The 23,561-nt window shown below is 36.5% G+C and overlaps 1 protein-coding gene across 3 annotated transcripts; it reads right to left on the bottom strand.

Moving 5' to 3' along the window:
- Window positions 1–956: 956 nt before the first annotated feature.
- mapkapk5 (MAPK activated protein kinase 5) lies at window positions 957–22,775 on the bottom strand. 3 transcript variants are annotated; one of them, XM_059549678.1, is made up of 14 exons: window positions 22,140–22,775; window positions 17,432–17,505; window positions 16,575–16,650; window positions 16,350–16,447; window positions 15,147–15,255; window positions 11,777–11,866; window positions 10,761–10,856; window positions 10,390–10,470; window positions 8,485–8,672; window positions 6,860–6,980; window positions 2,950–3,080; window positions 2,728–2,843; window positions 2,415–2,519; window positions 957–1,247 (listed from the first exon to the last, which is right to left on the bottom strand). In XM_059549678.1, the coding sequence occupies exons 1-14, from the start codon at window positions 22,173–22,175 to the stop codon at window positions 1,153–1,155; spliced, it is 1,416 nt and encodes a 471-aa protein (XP_059405661.1). In that variant the 5' UTR covers window positions 22,176–22,775; the 3' UTR covers window positions 957–1,152. The 3 variants fall into 3 exon arrangements, with proteins under 3 accessions (XP_059405661.1, XP_059405662.1, XP_059405663.1); XM_059549679.1 differs by having other exon boundaries at window positions 2,950–3,056; XM_059549680.1 differs by lacking the exon at window positions 11,777–11,866.
- Window positions 22,776–23,561: the final 786 nt, after the last annotated feature.

Below are 23,561 nucleotides of genomic sequence, written 5' to 3'. Positions count from 1 at the left end.
CATTTTGCAGAGAAAAGGAAACTATAAAGAATTGGAACACAGTAGTGTTAGTTTTTCTTCTTTGCTTCTGGGTGTTGAAACAAATCTCTTGAGTGAATGATTCAGTGACTCTAAATTAAACTGTCTTATAATCAGTATTTTTTAATGGATTTATAGAGTGAATGATTCAGTGACTCACTCAAAGAAAGCCACTTGTCATCACCTACTGGTTTAACCTGCAGAAAGAGTCACTGAAAATCTGCAGACAATCTTTCTGTAAGTCCTGGCAACCAAGAGTCATCAAGGTTCCACCATAAACACTTCAGCTCCACTGTGAGAATTTTATGTACTTACCAGTGTTGAACAAAAGCCACAGAAACCGATAAAATCTCAAGTCAATGATAATTTCTATGATGAACATACATTTTTCTAGCTATTCCAAGTTCTTAAACACTTTACCAGACAGAAATTGCTGAGAAATTGCTATTTGTGAGTACAAAAAAAGTTTTATCCCAGAATATACAAACAAACAAACAAATCCATTCATTGTAAAGACTCGTGACCTCTAAAGAATATTCAGAATGACAGAACTTTATTTTATTCCTACAGCGTTCACTGGAACTTCATTGACCTGACAGATGTTGTATGTGCCACTGTAAGCATCCTCTGATAATACAACAAACATTTTCTAGCAGCGCCACCTTATAGTCAAAAGGTAAACATTTTAAGACAAACTCTTAAAATAATTTGTCCAGTTTTATTAATCTTTTTATTCCAATCTGTGCACTACTGTACACCCATTTAGTGTCCCACTTTTTTAAACGCGTAACATTATCTTATTTTCTTCTTTTAATTAGTGACAACGTTTTGATTCAATTTAATTAACTGAGCTAAGATTAATTATAAAAGATTATCTAATATAGATATTTTACCCCTATTTTTCATTATGAAAATCAGAAATGAAAACTGCTTTGCAATTTCTTTAAAACATTTCTTTACTGCAGTCTGTAGTGAAAAATCATTCCAACAACTTGTTTTCAGCTAGAGCTTTACAACAGACTACAGTATGACCATGGAAAAAAGTCTGCAATTTAAAACAAATACATTTTGCAATCATATGCCTAATGACAATTATAATTAACAGTACAAAAGGGATTAAAATTTCAGCACTTGCTATTGGGAGTCCTGTAAATTTGTCTTTTCTTCAATGGCCTGTTTGACAATTTCAGCCAGCTTTAAGCGATCTACTTTGTCTGAAAATGATCTACCTGTGAAGAAAGAAAAACATAACAGGTTGGTATTATAAGAAATACTATAGATCGAAATTATGCAATTAATTAGTCAAGGATGGCCCACACATCTGCTTGTGCTTTTGTCCCATTTTTGTCTTCACTTACTTCCAAAATGAATACATTTCAAGCTCTTTCTTCATAACCAATTCAGCATCTTAAGTACATAAAAGCTTAAAGAAAAAACATGATTGACATTTTGAACTAAAACACTAATCCTACATATCATTTAAACAGAAACAAACCCTACAAACTCTTACCTGAATCTGTAACTCTATTGTTGAGCTGCTACGCAACTAGTATTTCCTTAATGAAATGCTATTTCAGTCTTATTTTGTGTCCATCCTGTAATGTAATGGGCATAATACATATTTACCTGACTGATAATAAATTGTTACATTTAATTTTATTCTGTTTTACTCTTGTGGATTACATTGTATCCTTGTTACCTTAGTTTCTGCCTTAGGTTAGTAACGGACTAATATTCAGTTGAGATATCTATAGTAGTGGTCATAACCTCTGACTAGAAATAATGTTGCTTTATTCAAGTGTATACAAATCTATGGTGGCTAAATAAAAGTACTTTTAGAATGAGCAAGCAAAGAAGTTGGCATCTAAAGTATTAGCCAATTAACACTGTCTAATAACCAAGACTGACGAGAATGTGACGGCACGATATGCTAACGACCGAAGCGATATCTTCAAGTGACAATACAATGAGTACAATAATATTAAAGAATAACAAAAAATGCAGATGTTTAGATAAATTACCCTATAAATGATCAATAATAATAATTGGCATTCTAACTCAAATGCGAGGTCATAATAAAATGGAGTCAGATTACAATTTTACTTTAAATAACTTTCATCCACCATTGGAGACCTTCCTTGGGCCAATTGTGTGGACCTTACATGCTCTTGACTGTTTATAACCAACATACTAACATAAGGATACCATTTAATGGTATTAGTAATTAAAAATCTACTGATTCAAATGACAAACTTCAATCTTTTTGATATGAGCGCTCACCTTGAATTCATTAGAATCAGACATCCAATTTTAGTCTATAGTAAAAAGTTGGATGTAATTCTACCTTCAACCACAGTAAAGCTACTAGTAAATAAACTACAGAGACAAACACGTACCATCCCAACTTAACCCTTGCAAACCATCTCTGAGTAGTTTACAATCTCGATTGAATCGCCACGCTTCATGCATAACTTCATTTAGCTTCTCATCCTCATTGTCACCTGTAAAAAGCAACACAAAGATACTGCAAATTGTACAAAAAATTTTTTGTGAAAGCTACACATTCAAAGCAAAGGTCTCTGGATTTGAGGACTGTTGTGGAAAATATCATGACCAGTGTCAAACAATTATCTTCTGTCTCAGTCCTGAGTTATTGAAGAATAACATGTGGATTATAAACACTACAAACCAATGCATGTTCATACATACCAGCCTGTGGTAAGATGCACTGTGCGATTACATCTCGTAGTTTTTCCAGAGCCACGTTGGTGTCTTGTACCTCATTCTCAGGATCATTGATGAAAAGTTCATCACTAGGTTTGGTGCTGAATGAGGCAGAAATCAAATGGATCTATAAGTGCATTCTGCTAATAAAGACACAGAATAATGTCAATTAACTGAAAAGGAACAGAGCAAAAATGACTGACTTACCCAAGTAGCTTTCTCTTTCTCAAAATGGGGTTGTTGACTGAGTTGAGTGGCTTTAGATTGACATTCAGGTCCTGTATCCTCATGTTGGCAAGTTGTTCAGCATGGGCCTGTTGGATTCCAGCCACAACTGCCTTAATGAACAATATAACATCAAATAACTTATATATTATGCATATACAGCAATAGTATTCAACCAGTGTTGTGCCAGTTCATACTTAAAAAGAACTAGCTCAAAGTTCAGTTCACACAGATGATAATGAACTAGTTCATGTTCATAGTTCATTTTTTTTTAAATGAACTAAGTTCACATATCTAAAAATGAACTAGTTCACGTTCATTTGTTAAATTTATACAAAACGAAATTCACTTTAAAGAAAGGCTTTCTATAACAACTTCAACATCAACGGTCAAAATCATGTCTGACCCGCTCCATGTCTCATATTGCGCATCCTATCTTACTCGGTCGTGCTGTTCACTTTTCATAAATCAACATAAATGAAAAAAAAAATAACATTATAATATTTTAACAAATATGAAACGCGCTTTTTTAATGGCTACAACAGTATAGTATGCCTACATAGCCTACTCTCTATTTGTACAAATTTCTGCACATTAATTTAATTCTGAATTTTGCACACACAAGTTGAAATGCATTTGTTCAAATCAAGTTCACGGATAATTGTGCGTGCATTTCTTAGCCTAATCATTATGATACTAAAATCCTAACAAATAGGCTATGCTATGTACAAAAAATCAGATGAGCCCATAATATGAACGGTTAAGCATTTTCCTCCCATAGAAAACCATTATAAGAACGCTTAATGTGGCTTAATGCAGATTAGAATGTCCCCTTATTATGTCGAAATAACGAAATATCGATACTAGGCTACTGTGTCCACCATGGTCTCCTTTTTGATCAGCGGAAACGATTTTTGCTTGTTTGGGATCATGATTGTCCAGCGTATTTGAAAAAGTTAAGCAAACTTTCCTGTCTTTTTGACATTTTTCCCCTGCGTGAAACGATCGAGGCTAACAGCAATCTCAACTAGTACAACAAGCTCGCAAGTCATGTGTCACAAACATTGAACACTACACAAACAGTAATTTTTTTTTTCATTTAGGCAATTAATTTTAGTGACACAGGAGGTGCCGGATCCAATGTCGGAGACGACGGAACATGTTCCGTCTCAAATTAAGCCCTGGTAATGCCTGACTTTTCAAATGAGCGTGAATGTGAACTGCGCGTGCTGTTCATTCCTGCCAGAGTGAGCGCCGCTCTAGTTCACGTTCATTGTATGAAAAGTGATTCGTTCAGTTCAGCGAAAATATGAACGCGTTCAGTGAACGTCGTTCATTGAACGCGTTCATGCACAACACTGTATTCAACATATGAACGATATTCAAATGTATGCACAAAGAGTCGATTCAGAGTTCAAGTTTTAACCTCTGAAATAGAAATTTTCATAACTGATGAATTTTTCCACATTAACACTGGTATTTTCCTTTTTTATTTCTATAAAGCTAATTTGAAACAATCTGTATTGTATAAAGCACTATAAAAACAATAAATATGAAATCCTAGCACAACAAATACATACTGGTAATACCAGTAACTAGGGGTGGGCGTATCACGATACAATAATTTTATTTTATGGTAATGATAAACATCACGATATAGTTATTATAGGTCTGTATGGTATTACAAAAAATACACTAATTTGATAATTGTTGTCACCAGTGTCAATAGCACAAAAAACTAGCATAAATAAAAAAACTCAAGCTCACTTAAATCAAGTAAACGGTTAGTGATTAAAGAATAAGAAATTAAAAAACAAAACTACAGTAACAAATAAGAAATTCTACACACATTGTATAAAGTAAATGTATAAAAACACTTTATATTCTTCACTGTGTAAATGAAATATGTAATTCTTCTGATTAAAATTATAATATAATATAAGACTGCTGTCACTTTAAAGGGTTACTCCACCCCAAATAACTCACCCTCATGTCATTCCAAACCCGTAAGACCTTCGTTCATCTTCGGAACTCAAATTAAGATATTTCTGATGCATTCTGATAGCTCTCTGACCCTCTCATAGACAGGAATGTAAGTAACATGATCAATGTCAAGAAACATAGCAAGGAGATCGGTAAAATAATCCATGTGACATCAGGGGTTCAACCGTAATTTTACGATGCTACAAGAATACTTTTTGTATAGAAAGAAAACAAAAATAACAACTTTATTCAATTTGTCTCCTCCATGTCACCGTAGTGCCATTTTGTGAGTAGAATAGAGTATCCATTGAACGCAAATAGCCAAACCACACGTATACGTTTTCTACGTTTATTTACACTTTGATTTGAACAAAACAGCGTATCTGTGAGGTACGGCTGAAAGCTACATAGTTTAGCTTCAACTTATACCAGAGCTAAAGTTAAGATGCTAAAGTTCAATGCAACAATACTAAATTTTTCCTCCCACATTTAAATGTACCAATAATGAAGTTGAAAATAAAATGAAAACATTGCTCCAGGGGGACTGAGTGTGCAACAAGTGCATTAAAGTGTCCCATTATGGATTTTTTAAAATTAATTTTCATGTACTGTGTAACACACAATTTTTATGCAATGTTTTAAATATGAAAGTGCACTGTGCATAAAGTCATCCCCCCAAAGGAAGAGTCGATTCCCAATCACTGAAGCAAGTCATTTTAAAAACAAATCAAGTCAATTCACGTTGACGTCAAACATGAAACATTAGCATATTGCCCACCCGCTCGTTGCGCACCTGAGAAAACTAGAACTCCCCAATCCCTCAAACACTGAAGCTGGGCAGGTCTTCTCCCGTGGGATATATATACCGGTTCACTTCTACAGCTGTGTGTTTGCTGCATTAAACCAGAAGTCGATTTTCGCATTGGTCTCAATGAATATACAAATTAATTATTTGCCACTAGGTGCAGTTTTGGAGCGGTAAAAATAGTGGTTTCCCCAGTAATGCTGAATACAAAGCAGTCCCGCGCTCACAAACGCTGCTTTATCATTGTCATGCAAAGGAGGAGTTTGGAAAAATGAATCGTTGAACGAGTTGTTTGGGAGTCGTTGAGCAAGTAAGGTAAAAATAAATGCATATTATAAGACAACGAAAGTGTTTTTTGACCTTGCATGCATGTCGACCTATTGTTGTGGACTCCCAAAACCAAAATATGAACCTTTCATTAACCATAATAGGGGCACTTTAAACATAGACAGATACAACTTAACTAAACTTTTAAAGGGGTCATTTGATATGATTTAAATGTTCTTTTTCTTTGAATGTTACAAGCTCTTGGTGCATAAAGAAGATCTGTAAAGTTGCAAAGACTAAGGTCTCAAATCCAAAGAGATATTCTTTATAAAAGTTAAGGGTCAACCACACACCCCTAAAACGGCCCGTTCTAACACCCCCCCTCCCCCCCACATGTCTACGTCACAATTTGCATAAAGATATGTAGAGTAGCACTCATTGTTTGTCGTTTCTCCAATCACAAATGCAGACATGGTTTCTTTTACTCGTTGTCATGGGTTTTATTGTTTTTGTCTTGTTGCGCCGGGACACGTGTCATCACAGTATAGCAAGGGGCGTAACATTTCCATCACACGCATGATGCATTCGGCCAATCGCAATGCACTATATAGCTGGCCAATCAGAGCACCCCTCGCTTTTCACAAGGATCAACTTTCAGAAAAATTTCAGAAAGACATAGCATAGAGGAGAAACAATAATGTACATTATGTGGAAAATAATGTGGTTTTTTATATACCTTAAACCACACAAACATATTGCATTACACCAAATACACAAAATGTTCTTTTTAGCAACATCATATGACCCCTTTAAAAGTTGTCTTTCATTGGATCTCACCTTGTCCATCATCATTTGAGCAGACGGAAGCACATTGTCCAGCGCTTCAGTGCAGTTGAGCCAGGGATGGGCTAACATTCCCTCTATGGTTAGTCTCTCCTCGGGCTTTACTTTAAGTAGCCTTAATGCAACAAAATATGCTAGAACTGAGTAACAAAAACATTGGTTTACACCACTGAAATTGAGCAGCAGTTTAACTAAATTTACTTAGCTACTTCATAATTGTTTCAAGATAGACTAAAGTTGATTTAAGTCACCAATTGTGGCCACTTTGGATAAAAGCATGTGCTAAATACATACATGTACAATGTAAATCCTAAACTCCTAGTGGCATTAGAGAATGAGCATATAAAAAGAATGAAAGGTTGGCAAACCACAGCTCCAAAAATGCAAAAAAATTTATTTCATGTTCTCACCACAGGTGACGTTTTGTATCAGTCTGATGAGGTTAAGGCTAGAAGGGATATAGCTGCAGCTACTGGGCATACACACATAAATATAGCCTAATTTGTCACACTGTACAATAATTACTTAGTTAACATTATTGTAAGAGGTAGGTTTAGACTTGGAGGTGTAGATGTAAAACGAATGCGATTTTCATGTACATCTCGTCAGTAAAGGTGCTCCTGTGATCAGTAGTTTATATTGTGCGTACAGATCAGGGTTGCCAAGTTTTCAAAACTAGCCCAATCGCGTTTTGTTCCAAGCAAAAACATACACGTTTTTTGGCAGTGTTCCCTTGGTAAAATTTGCATTTTAGGGGCTAAATATCAAGTTATTGGAAAAACAACCACAGACTTGGCAACACTACCCAAATCCGTAGTTCACTGACAATCTACATAAAATAGATTTCAAAAATCACAGGCGATCCATTGCCGCTCCACCCGAACCAGTGTTGCCAAGTCTGCAGTTGTTTTTCATGTCCGCGTGTTGAAGTGACCCCAATCCCAATAGCATGATATTTAGCCCCTAAAATGTGAATTTTACCAAGGCAACCCTGCCAAAAAAATATGTATTTTATCCCCGGGATACAATTTATATTGGGGAACCCCCTGGAAATGCGACTGAGCTAGTTTTGAGAAGCAACTGGGCAGGCTTTTTTTGTGAAAACCTGACAACCCTGATCTGAACGCACATCACAGGAGCGCCTTTACTGACGAGATGCACATAACAATCGCATTCAATTTTTTTGCACAGCCCTAGTGTTAATAAACCAATCTAATAGGTAAAAAAAAGTGTTTAGTTTCCAGTCACAGCTGCATACCTTCAAACCACAACCGTCTGATGAAGAGCCATAGGGCTTGAAACGTCACCTATTTTAAGAACATGAAATGAACTGTGGTGTGCTAACTTTTTCTTCTTTTTATTGTTTACAATTGTTAAGCACCCTTTATTGAAGTTTTTGTTGCCTGTCAGATGTGCACATTTAATTATTTGAGCAACTGACATAAAATCTGGCAAAAACAAAATTCAAACCGTTTTACCATACAGACCTAGGGGATGCCGTAGACTCCCAGCCACAAGAGTAAAAGATTCAATACATGTCTATGCATGCTCTGCTCTTTGCCACAAAAAAGCAGAGAAGTATTTTTTATAAAACAGGAAGTAAATGGCAAGTCACTCACTTGCGAACAATGTCCTTGGCCATTTCAGATATTTGACTCCACTCCTCCTCTGGGAAGTCAAAGCTGCCAGTCATGATTTTTTTGCGCATATCTTTTGGGATAGTACGGCTGTGGTGTTTGGAGTAAAATGGAGGATATCCGCAGAGCATTACATAGACGATCACCCCTAAGGACCATAAGTCACAGCTCTAAATAGTGGAAAATAAAAAGAAGAATCAATACACTTGCTTCACAGCTAGCAAGCTAAACCCCTTCAGTCATTTCTTGTGACAAGGCTGAAAATGAAAAATGTGAAACTAGGGACGTAATGATACACTCAACTCACAATGTAATACGATTCACAATAGTGATTTCACGATATGACTTTCTCACATTTTTTTACAAGATGAGGTTTAGGACAAATTATAAATGAAAAGTTGTCCTTTTATTATTTCTCATATAAAATGCTGCATTTTTATTTGTGAAATTTAAATGTCAAATAAAACAAAAAAATTTGAAATCATATCCCAAATTAAATAAATAAATAAATACAAATAAAAATTAATCTCTTAATTTAAACAAAATGAACAGAACGGTGTGAATTTAAAATTGTGAAACTTTACTACAGCAGATGGGCCGAATGAGATGCAAATTCACTCTCTGACAGCAGGGGGCACTTATTGAACAGCAGCAATACAGCATTTCATAGGTTACTGCTGTAGACTAAGAAGGTATGTGCTTATATACACTAATGTGCAGTATTTGGAAAGTTGAAAAGAAAATACCACCTAAACTCTACACTGAGACAAGAAGAAGAAGTGTGACCAAACATTAAAAGTCATGAATAACTGTTTAGTTTTAGCATTATACAATTTTAAAAAGATATATCTGAAATAAATAACACTGATGTGGTAAAAGTCAAATAATGGAAAAGCAGTCTTCAATCCAAGTGCTTGTAGCACTACACATCTTGTATGTCTATCTTCTTCGACACAGTTCATTTCACAGAGTTTTCTCTTAATGATTTAATCACCTAAAAAAGTTCTGTTATTGAAGGGAAACATAAAAATGTGCAGCAGGTCCACAGGACCAAGACTGAAAACCACTGGCAAAGAAAACATTCAAGAAAGAAAAACATTCAATGGCGAAACAAATTATTTCAGTCCATTCAAAAGTATTAATTACTGCACAAATCGAAGAGCAAAAAAAGTCAGTCATGCATGTAGACCAAAATGATTGAGTAATAAATGTTGAGATTCAATAACGTATTCTTGTTACTCTACAGGAGGAATAAGATAGCAGGCAAGAATTTGAATATTTGCACTGTAAAAAATGACCAGTGGACATCAAATAGCACAAAAAACTAGCACAGTGCTGTCAAATGATTAATCGCAACTAATAATAAGTGACGTGACGTGAGTGATAAGTGACGTGACATTCAGCCAAGTATGGTGACCCATACTCAGAATTCGTGCTCTGCATTTAACCCATCCGAAGTGCACACACACAGAGCAGTGAACACACACACACACTGTGAACACACCCGGAGTAGTTGGCAGCCATTTATGCTGCGGCGCCCGGGGAGCAGTTGGGGGTTCGATGCCTTGCTCAAGGCTACCCAAGTCGTGGTATTGAAGGTGGAGATAGCACTGTTCATGAACTCCCCCCACCCACAATTCCTGCCGGCCCGGGACTCGAACTCACAACCCTTCGATTGTGAGTCCGATTCTCTAACAAATAGGCCACGACTTCCCTTATCGAATACATGTATAAATATAATTGATAAATATACACATTACACACATTTTATGCAAACAAAAACTTATTTTGGATGTGATTAATCGTTTGAAAGCACTAATATAATAGAATGAATTTTGGATGAACTTTTTCGAAGAATGAGCCATAACACTGAGTAACAAAGTTCACCTTGTTGTATGTGTAAGGCGTGGGTGAGGTAGGAATAATTCCAGACTTTTCTTTCTGGTGGCGTCTCTGTGCCTCCAGCACCTATTGAAGAAAGTTAGTTCATATTTGTCAATTTGGTTACAAAGTTTCAGACTGATCAAAGATTTCATGTGTGGCTGGCAAAATGGATGGTTTTTTTTAATCATCATCATCATCATCATCAAAAAGAGGGAAAAAAAAAAGCGCACTGAAAAAATTACCAATTTATCTTTTGAATTGGCTGTATCACATCATCAGTCAAAGTTTGGACATGTTTCATGATTTGACGCCTTTGAAAGTAAGAATTAAGAACAGTCAACTTTTAAATCAATAAAAAGTCACTAAGGTCTTACCTGCGGTGCTACATAGTACGGCGTGAACTGTGGGGTCATTAAATCACCTTGGTCGATTTTGGCAAAACCAAAATCACACAGTTTTACAGGAGCATCCTGATGGGGCAGTCAGACACAAGAAACATGACTTAAAATATGTCCTTACTAAATAACATTTGCTTAATTTAGAAAGATTCTAAAGTTGAAAATTATTTAAGGGACAAGGATAAAAAAAAAAAAGTATATATATATATATATATATATATATATATATATATATATATATATATATATATATATATATATATATTCATTCTAAGACACGCCGGTACTGCTGCGCAAGCACGAGGTTTTGCGTCTGCTCCATTCAGCGAGTGGTTAAGAGGAGCAGCACAACATCTCGGAAGGGACAGCTGGTTATGTAATGGGTCGCGTTTTAGTCACTATTTTCATATTCTTTCGCTTGTCTGACAACAGAAACAGTAAAATATAACAAAGAAAACTGTTTCATTGAGAATTTGGCTGCATCAAATTACAGTATGTGGGCACAGAGAGGCAAACAAATATAATAATAAATAATAAATGCACATTTGGCATGTTTAGAAGAAGTGAGCTGCTCTGTCCTGAAAATAAAGTAAACAGGCTTGTGTAAGTAAATTACTCAGTGCAAAGAAAGAGAAGTAATGGGAGCCTGGTATTTCTGTTCTCTTTTTCATGTGTCTAAAAAGACAAGTTATTTGAAAAACATCCATGACCTTTGAAACATGTCTGGTCTTCATGCTCTATATTGAGTATAGTTTCGCTAATAATAAAGATACATTTGCAAAAAGCATCCATATTTGTCCATGCCCATGTTGATTAGAGTTTTAAAAAACTTGAAAAGTATTAAGGTACATTTAGAACAGATAAAAATGTACAATTAAGATGCAATTAATCACGAGTTAACTCCTGACAATCATGCGATTAATCGCGATTACATATATTATTGTAATCAATTAAGTAAAAGGAATTTATGGAATATTTTTCAGGTGCCTCACCAGTGAATTGTCCTTGAAGAGCAGGTTCTCTGGTTTCAGGTCTCGATGTGCAATATTTAATGAATGACAGTGTTGTAATGCAAGGCTTATCTGTAAAAATGACAGATTTTCAAACTACTTGATGTATATACAAGTTTAGATGTTTATAATGAAATTTTAACCAACTATAATTTCAATGTCTACTAAAAACAACAGACTACTTATAACAATGTAATTGAAAATAACACTAATTACTTGTTTAAAGGGCCCATGTATTACTTTATTGTAAAGTTAGTCATATGTGTCAAGCATTCCATGTTTACTCCCTTATGTGTTAATTAATTTTATATTATGTTGTTAACAGATAAAATCATTAGCATAAGTGAAAACAACAACAACAACAACATAAAAACATATAAGAACAATCGTTTGGTCATCTATGCATACCCAAGTAAGTCATACTGATGGAAAAATGTCAAGTCATACATTGGTCATGAAGTCGTAACCAAAATCCATTTTTCCACAGCATTGCACATATGTGACCCTAGACATAAATCATTCATACATAATCTGAAAGCTGAATAAATAAGGTTTCCACTGATGTATGGTTTATTAGGATCTGACAAAATTTGGCCGAGATGCAACTATTTCAAAACTGGAATCTGAGGGTGCAAAAACAAAATCTAAATACTGAGAAAATCGCCTTTGAATTTTTCCAAATTAATTCTTAGCAATGCATATTACCAGGGCTCCGAACAGGTTCAAGGAACGAAAACGAAAACCGGAAACGAACGAAATTTTGACAGGAACAGAACCAGAAACTAAATCGAATTTTATAGTTCCGATAACCAGTTAATAACGTTATTTTATCATTCCATTTAATATTTGAAATTTGCTGTCAACCAATCACGAATTCCAGTAGACTCCGGTATATGGAGTCTGCCTAAAGGGAGTATTGCGCTGCCTGATGACGCAGAGCAAAAAGGCATGTGCATGTGCATTCCACACTCAAGCGCCAGCATGTTTAGCCTTTCCTGCCCAACTGAGGACCGCAGCTCTCCTTTGATTATTCCCAACTTTGAGAAGCTCCGTTCGCCCGGGGGCACTGGACATCATCATGCACAGATAGATGCGCTAACCAATTTCGACATTTGGAAACGTCTGAGAAAGATTCAGCGATGACAAAAGCTCATACAAGCTCTGCTGATTCGTTCACAGTCACCGGTTTCTGAGTGCGCATGAATGCAGCAAACTGTATCAGCTAATTTTGACCGATTAATAATCAGTTAAACGGCTTAAAAAGTCATTTATTTATTTTCAGTAAATTATCAAAATATTTAAAAAGGTTTGCTGCATGGTTAAAATACGCTACGCGTGTATATATATGTATATATATATATATATATATATATATATATATAGAGAGAGAGAGAGAGAGAGAGAGAGAGAGAGAGAGAGAGAGAGAGAGAGAGAGAGAGAGAGACTTGTATAGCCTAGCCTATACGTTTTTTTATAGAGGAAAAAAAAAATTCATTCAGAAATAGACAACAAAATGTTTACAAACATCATGCTATAATAAACACTGTAAACATAGCTAGACTATTTTTGTAATCATTTGTCATTCAAATACATCGAGAATACTGAAACTTTGATTTCGTGTCGAATGAGAGACCCGCTGGTTTCAGTTTCGTTTTAGCCTAAATTAATTAGTTTTACTTTGTCGTTAATATTGCTATAGCTTCTTATATTTTTAATTCTTGTTATTTTGTAAATACTGTTAATTGAAATTATTTTGTTGTGGAGTGAGGGGAACTAAAATAGCCTAGCGTAGCTTCTCAAATTTCCCGGAAGCTGAACAGTTTTCATTTGCTATTAACCTAAAAATAATTCTTAGAATGAAATTTGGAGTCCAACTTTTGGACGCATATACTTATTATACATTCACTATTATTCTATATTCTTTATATTAAATAGCATCCAGATACATCGGGAACATGGAAACATTTGGATTCGTGCCGAAAGGGAGAGGTAGGCATCAGCTTCACCTTAGATTAATTTGTTTTTGGATTGACGTTTTTATATCCTAAACTAATAACTGTTTTTAAACATTTTGCTTTAGACTACAGGCATTTTAGCCTTTATTATTTCGGAAGTAATAGGGATAATAAAATCCGATGAGCCGCGACTTGTTTCCTTTTTTTATTTTACTCTCAAAACGCAATCTTATAATGTTTTTTTTTTCTTTCAACAATGCAGCATTTTTAAATATCTTACAAATACTTTGTCTTTAAAGTGTTGATAGAATTTTTTTTTCTGATGATGCTGTAGCCTATTGGCTGTGACTAAGCGTTAGATCTCTATTTTTTCCTTTTTTTTGAGTAAAGAAAACGCTATACTTTATTATTATTATTAGGCAAATAGTATTGTTTTTTTTAAATAACGTTATTAACCGGTATTTCTTCCACCCGAACCGGTTTCGGAATGGTAATAATATCAGAGGAACGCAGAACAGAAACGTTAAAATATCGATTCAACAATTCTCGTTTTTTTGACTATTGCTAAAAATATACCCCAGTGACTTAAGACTGGTTTTGTGGTCCAGGGTCACATATTTATTCATCAATATATTTAATAAAGTCATTCTCTAAACGTTTTGGACACTGATAGGGATGACCAATATTTCCCAAATACTATCACAATACTTTTTCCACATCATATGATACACATTTGTTTCTTGTTTGTCATACTTTGAGAATTAATGTTAAATGTTAACTTGTTAATTCAGAAACTCCACAGAGCAGCTCTTTTTAATTTAAGGTCCTATGAAATAAATTTTATTTTGCCCTGAATTCTGTATTTACTCCCATCTATTTATTTTGTTCTGGATTCTGTGTTTTACGACTTAATTCAAATTTATCTTTAAAAATGGTGTCTAATAAAATTAATTAAATAAAAGAATTCGATCTTTTAAAATGTAATCGAATAAGAATAACAATTAATTTACAAAAAAAGTATTTTATTTTATGTCAAATAAGATGCTGTAGAGAAATGTAAAAATTAAAACATGGAAGAAAAAAACTTATTAAGATAATTAAAACTAGTTAAAAAATTATAGTAAAAAATTAAATTACTATTATTTTCATGTGCTTGTATATTGAAATGCAGATGCTGAAATCACTTAGTGTCACGTGTTTGAGTTTGATAAGCGTGACAAAGCCACGTCATTCATTCACACAGAGACACACAGTAAATGCAGACCTATTAACAGCATACAGCTGACTGGCTGTCGCCGCCTTTATTTCTGCTGTGTGATTAATCCATATTGAGTAAAAAGGAGTATGTCTCTCCAGACCTGAGCTACCTCAACAGTATGGCCTTGTAAAGGCTGTACCTGTTTAGTGACCTGGCTGGCCATCTTCTCTGTAAAGTGCTTGTGCTGACTGATTCTGTGGAACAACTCGCCACCTTCCATCATTTCCATGACAATCAGTAACCTTGCCCTATCAGAGAAAAGTACAGAAAACAGCAGAGTATTTATATTTTCAGATACTTAGAGCATTAGCAAAAATTTTCTTGCACTGTACGTGTAGGAAACACTGTGTTGTAGGGCTGGGCGATTTGACCTAAAATCAAAACCTTGATTTATTGAACACGGTACCTCAATTACGATTCTTTAACTTTTATTATCATTCGTTTGCCCTCATAGTTCATTAAAGGATTGTAGTGTAAAAATGCTCTATTATTAAATGACGGATTTTTTTTTCTAATGAAATTGTGCATTTCTTATCTTTGTAATTTTCAAATAATAGATGGAAACAAACTATTCATGGTTATTTGTTGAATATTTCGAACAATTTGAAAAAGCTTGCTTGAAATGAAGATGTCTTATGACACATCAAAGTCACATTTTAAGTATCCTAAAATTATTACTATTTTTTTTAGAAAAATATTTTTTTGCCAACAAATTAAATGAATATTGCCATGCCAAAAGTAAAAAATAACCAGCATCTCTTGCAAACAAAATACATTTTATTATGTGAAAAGAAGAAAATAATAACTTATATCTCCTGTAAACAAATGTTTAAAATAATTAATGTATTCAAATAGAACACTGCTGATTGAGAGAAAGAGCATGGTACCATCTCATTGATCTTGTCCTTTCCTGTCACTCTATATGTCTATTTACTGTAAGTTCTTACTGGACATTCACACAGAACATGTCTTCGTGTCTAAACCCATGAGACGCAGCGCTCAGGAATGGTTTAAAAAAAAAAGCGCAGCACAGAATGCCTACTCCGTTGTGTTATGTAACCTGCTGATTGGTCCACTGTTTTGGAACTGACATTGATGAGCATTGCTGTGTGTAAAAGTTTAAATTCTTTTAACGCACCACTCACGTGCGAGACGCAGGAAAACAAGCAAATGCAATGGTCATACACATCCGTATAGCACCGACACGAAGTATGTTTTTAAGGGGAAAGTATTAATAGGAAATAATCGACATGGGAAAATTATGTCGGTCAGAGGTCGATTTCTTTTTGATGAATCTTCCAGCCCTACTCTGTTGTGTGGGCAGATGCTGTTGAACCACTACCTTGGACTGGATTCATGGGGAAACTGTACACTGTTGGCATACACCTCCATTATTTTCACAATGTTGGGGTGAGAGGCACACATCATATGTAGCCTAACCTGCAAATTAAAAAAAAAAAAAAAAAAAAAAACACATCACAGGTAACCTTATTAACCTCTAACACCATATAAAAGATGTTCTTCTAATAAAAGAAACTAAACCATGTACACTGCACACACAACCTACCTCATTGCGGGCTTTGGGTCTGTCAATCAAAATTTTCAGGGCAAACCGTTCTTGTGCTGACTTCTTCACACATACCCTAGAGAAGAAAAAGAATATATGAATGCACTGCATCAATTGCTTTTTAGTAAACAACCAACTGATGAATCCAGCTAACATCTTAACTCTGTAAAGCCTGAATATCTATCATTTTAATGTAACTGTTTATTGAAAGGATTATTGAGTTTGAATGTGTGTATTTGTTGAGTGTCATTTGATGCATCAGGCTTTTATTACTCACATTATGATATAGTGAGAATATGGAGGAAAAAACATTTAAGTTTTATTCAGAGGCCCAAACTGAGCAGAAATGTACAATCTGGTGCAGATGCTGATATGACCAAAAGGTAAAAAGATATTCTAATAGCATGTAATGTAAATCAATGAGATGTCATAACTTTATAACAGTATATCAGACTACTTGCATAATAATAAAACAAATATCAGTATATTTCCCAATAATGTTTTAGAAAGATAATATTTCGATGCTTAAATTTATGATCAAATCTCTGTAGTTTCAAAACATATTATGCAATGCAATACTGAATAATGAAGGAGGGGATGAACATGCTGGACAAATGAATCCAAAAAAATTACTTGATATGTTAAACATTTTTTTTCCTTAATATTTGTAGTTGGTTGTTGTTCTGTGCTTAGGAAAGGATTCAGAAATGTTTCAAGATTCATTCCTACAGCAGGAAAAAGGCTATTAACTACTTCTGCTAGTGGAGATTTACAGCTGAATGTTATTTTTATTTAAAATATTGTTTATGCAAAAATGACCTTTCCATATAGCCTTCAAACTGGACATAAGAACATACCTCACAGGACCACTGATCCCAGCTCCTAGCTTCTGTGTCCAATTGATGTTATACTCTTCCAAGATGGATGTCTCCTGTAACAAGAACATACAGTGTTTGGGAACAGTTCATTCAATTCACTCATTCATCCTCATGACTTTTAAACAGCCTGCATAATTATACATGAAATTAATTACTTTGCCTGTTCTGAGATTGTACGTTTCTGCAGAGAGCAGCATGAGATGCATACAACTGAAAAGGCTTCAATGCATATCTAAAAGGTGACAGCCACAGTAGAGGCCATGACTAGCAGTTTTCAAAGAGTTATGATGCACAAGTCAACAACACAATCAGTAAATATTGTTAATGGGAAAAGTCAAGAGTTGCAATTTCAATAAATTTTAATGGAGTGAAAGAGTAAATAATGTAGTCAAATGGACAGCCATTGTACTGAATTTACCATTCAATGGTCTTGTTGCTATTTTAAACGCTCATACTGCATTTGTTAGAATTAATGTAAAAAATATTTACTTAAAGCCAACTGATTAAGTGCTTTTAGACTTGCAATCTGTAAATTTAAATATTCTGCATAATACTACTAAACTAAACTAAACTAAACTGAACTAAGGCCCTTACAAATGATAATGATAAAGGCAATACAAGGAAAACCACATTGAAACGTTTTGGGGAAACTCCGGTTTACTCTCAATACTGAAGCCTGATTGGTTGTAACTGCACTAACCAATGGAATTTCAGCCCACCAAACCGAGCAAAGCCAATTGCCTATATACATAGACATTGAATTTTCTCCTTTAGTGCAAAGATAATTTCCTCGCTGGACTCAGAAGAACGAAAAAGCCTCAACTGCCTTGAGATGATGGAGCCTTCCTACCAGCCTTGAAGGGGCACCGCATCCATCTTAGTTTGGGCGGCACGACGGTGGTGGCCTTTATAAATCTGCGGTATCAGGCCACGCTCCCTCTACAGGATAGCGAGGTCTCCTTCTATGGGCACATCACAACCAGCATTCACTCAGAGCAGGTCAAACTGAACTGAGAACTGGACAAACAGTATCTCCAGGACAATGGAGACTACATCTTCAAGTGGTTCAGATGATTTGAATGGACTTTGAGAGGGCAGAGATGACCTTCTTTACCTCAGAAGACGATTCTCATTGCCCAACTTCTCTCAAAGAAGCGAGATGCTCTGGCCCATGATTGGTCCAGCGCTAAGCTATGTCTTCCCTACGATTGCCCTGTTTCCTCAGGTTATCATGTGAGTTAGGGACGTTGGATGCTCAATTCTTCTGGTGGTCCCACTCTTCCCTGAGTTGATTTAGCTGCTGTCAGCATCACCTTGGCCAACCGACTGAGGAAGCATCTCCTCTCCCCATTAAGAGACGTGATCTGGCATCCCCGGCCTGAGCTGTGGAATCTTTATGTTCGGTCCCTCAATTGCCACGTTTCCACTGAAATTACCCGGAACATTTGTACCAGGAACTTTTTTCCCCCCAGACCTGTTGCTTTCTGCGTTTCCACCACGGTGTAAAGTACCGGGAAGATTAGGCAAATAGACTGGTGACATAGGTCTGCGCGTGTTTCTCAATACAAAGTACGCTGATTTTGGACATGCATCCTCGGTAGTGCGGACTTTGTGCATTCGACTCGGGAGTGTGATGTCCGCGACGACGCAAATCCACTGCCTCCTTTCGTTTTCATTTAAGCATAATAACAGCTGCAGAAATGTACTTAGTTCAGGGATATGTGTATACAGCCATTACAATGAAACGAAATATTATATAGATTTGCCTTTTTTATTTTCATTTTAACATATAGATAAATTGAATACAGACCAAAGATAACCTGTTAGATTTATCCAAAACGAATTATGTTTTATGTTTAACCACTAAAGAGACATCAGAGCCAGCGGCACACATCAGAGGGTCTAGCCGAGGAGAGGCTGCTCTCGGCGAATAGATGATCACTGAGCTCCCGCTGGTCGCGTCGAGCTGACCGTCTCTGAGATCGGCGAAACACATTTTTAAATAGGCGCTGTCTTTATAAATAAACCACAGATTTGAGTTTTAAACAACTACATTCTCGCCTGAAATACTTTTAAAATTACATTTCATGACACAATAAAACAGTAATATTTTGAACATGATCTGAATAAATGGTGGTTGAACTCAACCAACGCTGCGTGAACTCAACTCGCTTTGGCTACTGCAATTTTCCTCTCAGTATATTTACAATAAAACGAAATAGGATATCAAATACCACTGCCTCCTTTCGTTTTCATTTAAACATAATAACAGCTGCATAAATGTACTTAGTTCAGGGATATGTGTATATATACAGCCATTACAATGAAACGAAATATTATATAGATTTGCCTTTTTTATTTTCATTTTAACATATAGATAAATTGAATACAGACCAAAGAAAACCTGTTAGATTTACCCCGCAGCTGAATTATATTTTATGTTTAACCACTAAAGAGACATCAGAGCCAGCGGCACACATCAGAAGGTCTAGCCAAGGAGAGGCTGCTTCTCGGCGGATAGATGATCACTGAGCTACTGCTGGTCGCGTCGAGTTTTAAACAACTACATTCTCGCCTGAAATACTTTTAAAATTACATTTCATGACACAATAACAGTAATATTTTGAAAATGTTGATCCGAATAAATGGTGGTTGAACTCAACCAACGCTGCGTGAACTCAACCAATCAGGATGTTTAGCGGCCAAGTCCCGCCCCCGAAAGTTCAGGAACTTTGAAAAAGTACCACCTCGCCAGCAGGGACTTTCTGAGGGGCATTTTTTTTACCCGGAACTTTATTTAGTTCCTGGTTCCTGCGGTGGAAACACACCGAGTACCACGCCAAAGTCCCTAGTTCCTGGGTAAAGTTCCTGCGGTGGAAACGGGGCACATGAGAGTCTTTACAGTTCTCTGTGAGGATATCTAACACCACTATGGAGGCTAGAGCACCGTCTATGAGAAGTCTCTATGCCCTTAAGGTGTTAGCTTTCTTTGACCGGTGTTAGATGTGTCATCCATTCTAACCTTTCTGATGGATAAGGGGTGCACCCCTTCCATGATCAAAGTATATGGGGCAGCTATCATGGTGAATCAAGCTCTCGCACTGCCCAGTCAGTCGGCAAAAACAATCTTTTCGTTAAATTCCTGAGGAGAGCTCAGACACTGAATCCACCTTGTCCTCACTCTGTGCCGACCTGGGACTTATCCACGGTCCTTATAGACCTTCGAGGTGCCCCCCTTTGAACCGGTCCAGTCAGCCAAATTACAGCCCAGTCACAGACTGCTCTCCTTTAGCTTTCAGTCAGCACTTCCTACTTTGGGTCTGGGCTTAATGACTGTATGTTATCTGCTGGAATGCTTCTCTCTCGCGAATGCAAGTGTGACAGTTAGCAGAAGCTAGAGAATACAGTTCATACAGTTTTAAATAAGGAGCAAATTTTATGATGTATGGACTCAAAATCCTAATCCCACTTCACTGCCATTATAAAGCTTGGAAGAGCCAGGACATTTTAATATATGTACATTTTTAATATAACTCCAACTGTTTCTTGCTTTTTTTTTCTGGAAAAAATAAATAGTCATATACACCAAGGATGGCTTGAGGGTGACTAAATCATGAGGAAATTTTCATTTTTGAGTGAACTATCAAAGTAACTACCAGACTATATTCAGAGAGAACGGGAGTTTACTTGCTATGTAAAATAAATATTTTGTGCAATGCTTGTCCCTGTTATTCTTTAGTAATCCTACATTTTCATGCACTCATCAATTTCGATATTTTTGACTGTTTTGTCAAAATTCGTCCATATTTAACTAGACAATACCTTTTTTTAAGTTGAACATAACATTTCAGAAAAATTGTAAATCAAACCAATTGTCTTAATTTACTATGATTAATCAGCTGGGGAATGTACAGTAAAATCTATTTTATAGCACTGGCTCTGTCCATTTGGACTGCTGATGAAATCCTGTGCTTGTTGTGGAAATATCCCATCTCCAAATCAAAAGAGATTTACTGTAATGACAGATGTGCTGAATCCCTGTTTACATTACAGAGAGAGAGAGAAAAACAAGATCATGGTATCTATCACAAACAGAGAAATACCTACTTGATTCATAGTGTACCCATGATCTTGTAATGTTTTGTTTTTTGTCTATTTGTAATCTAGACATAGATGTGATTTGCTTTTTCTGTAACACTTTGTTCTTGGTACAGATGTTCATGTTACTTATTATAATGTTGCAAATTCTGGTATATTTGCACTAGTTCTTTATTTGCTACAATTCATTAAAAACTATTTAATATCACTCTCGTTTCATTTAAACACAAATAGCGTCATCGCGCATCTTAGTTATGTACTGTAGAGCAAATGACCCAAGATGACTTCATTATTAAAAACACTAATATCTGAACAAATTGTTCGACTGTTATTAGGTCAACGGTTCTGTTAACTGAAATTGTCTTTTTATAGTGGGAGCGTTAAGATATGCATATATAACATAACCCCAAACTGATATTTCATTTTTATTTACATTATTTTCTGATTAGTAGCCACGTGACAATTATGATAATGTGCAGACTGCAGTTCACTACCGCAAAGGGTTTCTGAGGTAACGTTAACATAATGGAAACTTTTTTATAAGAAGTTAAAAAGACATAACTGCACACTTTAGCTTACGCCCCCTTACCTTTATGAATCTGTCCACGCTGGTGTCCTCTGACATGATGAGTGTGGCACTCACAGATCTTCACTCTCTGCCTGGCTTCAACAGGCTCGTACAGGTGCGATCTCACCTAAATCTAGGCGTGGGACGAGGTCTAAGCGCTAAAATGCCTTCTTATGTACAAGTTCCATGCTGTCCGATAAACTTTGGAACAGCGCCTTTCCTTGTTGAATGCGTAACTGGCATTAAATGCAACACATTGTCAAACTCCAAAAGACAGAAGGCAAGCAGTAAAGACGCGAGTTTCTGATTCTGAGGCTATACGTGCTCGGCTAACATCTTACGCATGCATTTCACAGGCAAAAGTAGCGCAGACAAAGTCCCCGTTTACTTAACTGTTTCTCCAGCTACTATTTGCCAATTGCTCTACGCTGTTCTTGACAAGAGAGTAACAAAACCGACTAAGGACAATAAAAGCGGTAATTCCTCGTCGGCTGCCCGTTATCAGCAGCAGCCGTTAGCTCGCGTTCACATCAGATGCTAATTCTCGCGCTCATCGCATTACATGCGCGCACGACCTCTTTGATTCTACGTTTTTCGCTCGCCTATCCAGCGTTAAGCGTTTTGAAAAGCACCATAGAGACCAAACACGATCCTTGGTTTGTTCTGTGCTAACTTTGATACGAAGCTGGGGAAGATTGTTCTTCTTTATTAAACGCCACATTCTGCGAACAGCGGCGCGCGCATTCCGCCACCTAACGCAGAGGAGCTCCGTCAGAACGACCCTCACCGAAAATAACGTGGGGTTTGTCTTGTCTTGAGTTGTTTGTTGCGATTCATATGATTAATAACATTTCTTGTTAGTTATTACATTTCTGTTAGAAATAATAATTATAATGCGAGCGGTCGCCTTATCGTGTCTTCGCCAGTGTCTTGGCCGGCAGCCATATCACCCTGGAGCCCAAGACCGGTTTCCCACTGAAGCTAAGCAGGGCTGAGCCTGGTCAGTACCTGGATGGGAGACCTCCTGAGAAAACTAGGTTGCTGCTGGAAGAGGTGCTAGTGAGGCCAGCAGGGGGTGCTCACTCTGTGGTCTGTGTGGGTCCTAGCGCCCCAGTATAGTGATGGGGACACTATACTGTCAACAAGCACCGTCCTTCGGATGAGACGTTAAACCGAGGTCCTGACTCTCTGTGATCATTAAAAATCCCAGGAAGTCTTTCGAAAAGAGTAGAGGTGTGACCTCGGCATCCTGGCTAAATTCGCCCATTGGCCTCTGACCATCATGGCCTCCTAACAATCCCCATATCTGCTGATTGGCTTCATCACTCTGTCTCCTCTCCACCAGTAAGCTGGTGTGTGGTGGGCGTTCTGGCGCACTATGGCTGCCGTCGCATCATCCAGGTGGATGCTGCACACTGGTGGTGGATGAGGAGATACCCCCAG

The sequence above is a fragment of the Carassius carassius genome, chromosome 5 (assembly GCF_963082965.1).
Source record: "Carassius carassius chromosome 5, fCarCar2.1, whole genome shotgun sequence".
NCBI lineage: Eukaryota > Metazoa > Chordata > Actinopteri > Cypriniformes > Cyprinidae > Carassius > Carassius carassius.
The sequence above is the reverse complement of the archived record's forward strand: the minus strand, read 5'-3'. Positions and strand labels throughout refer to the sequence as shown.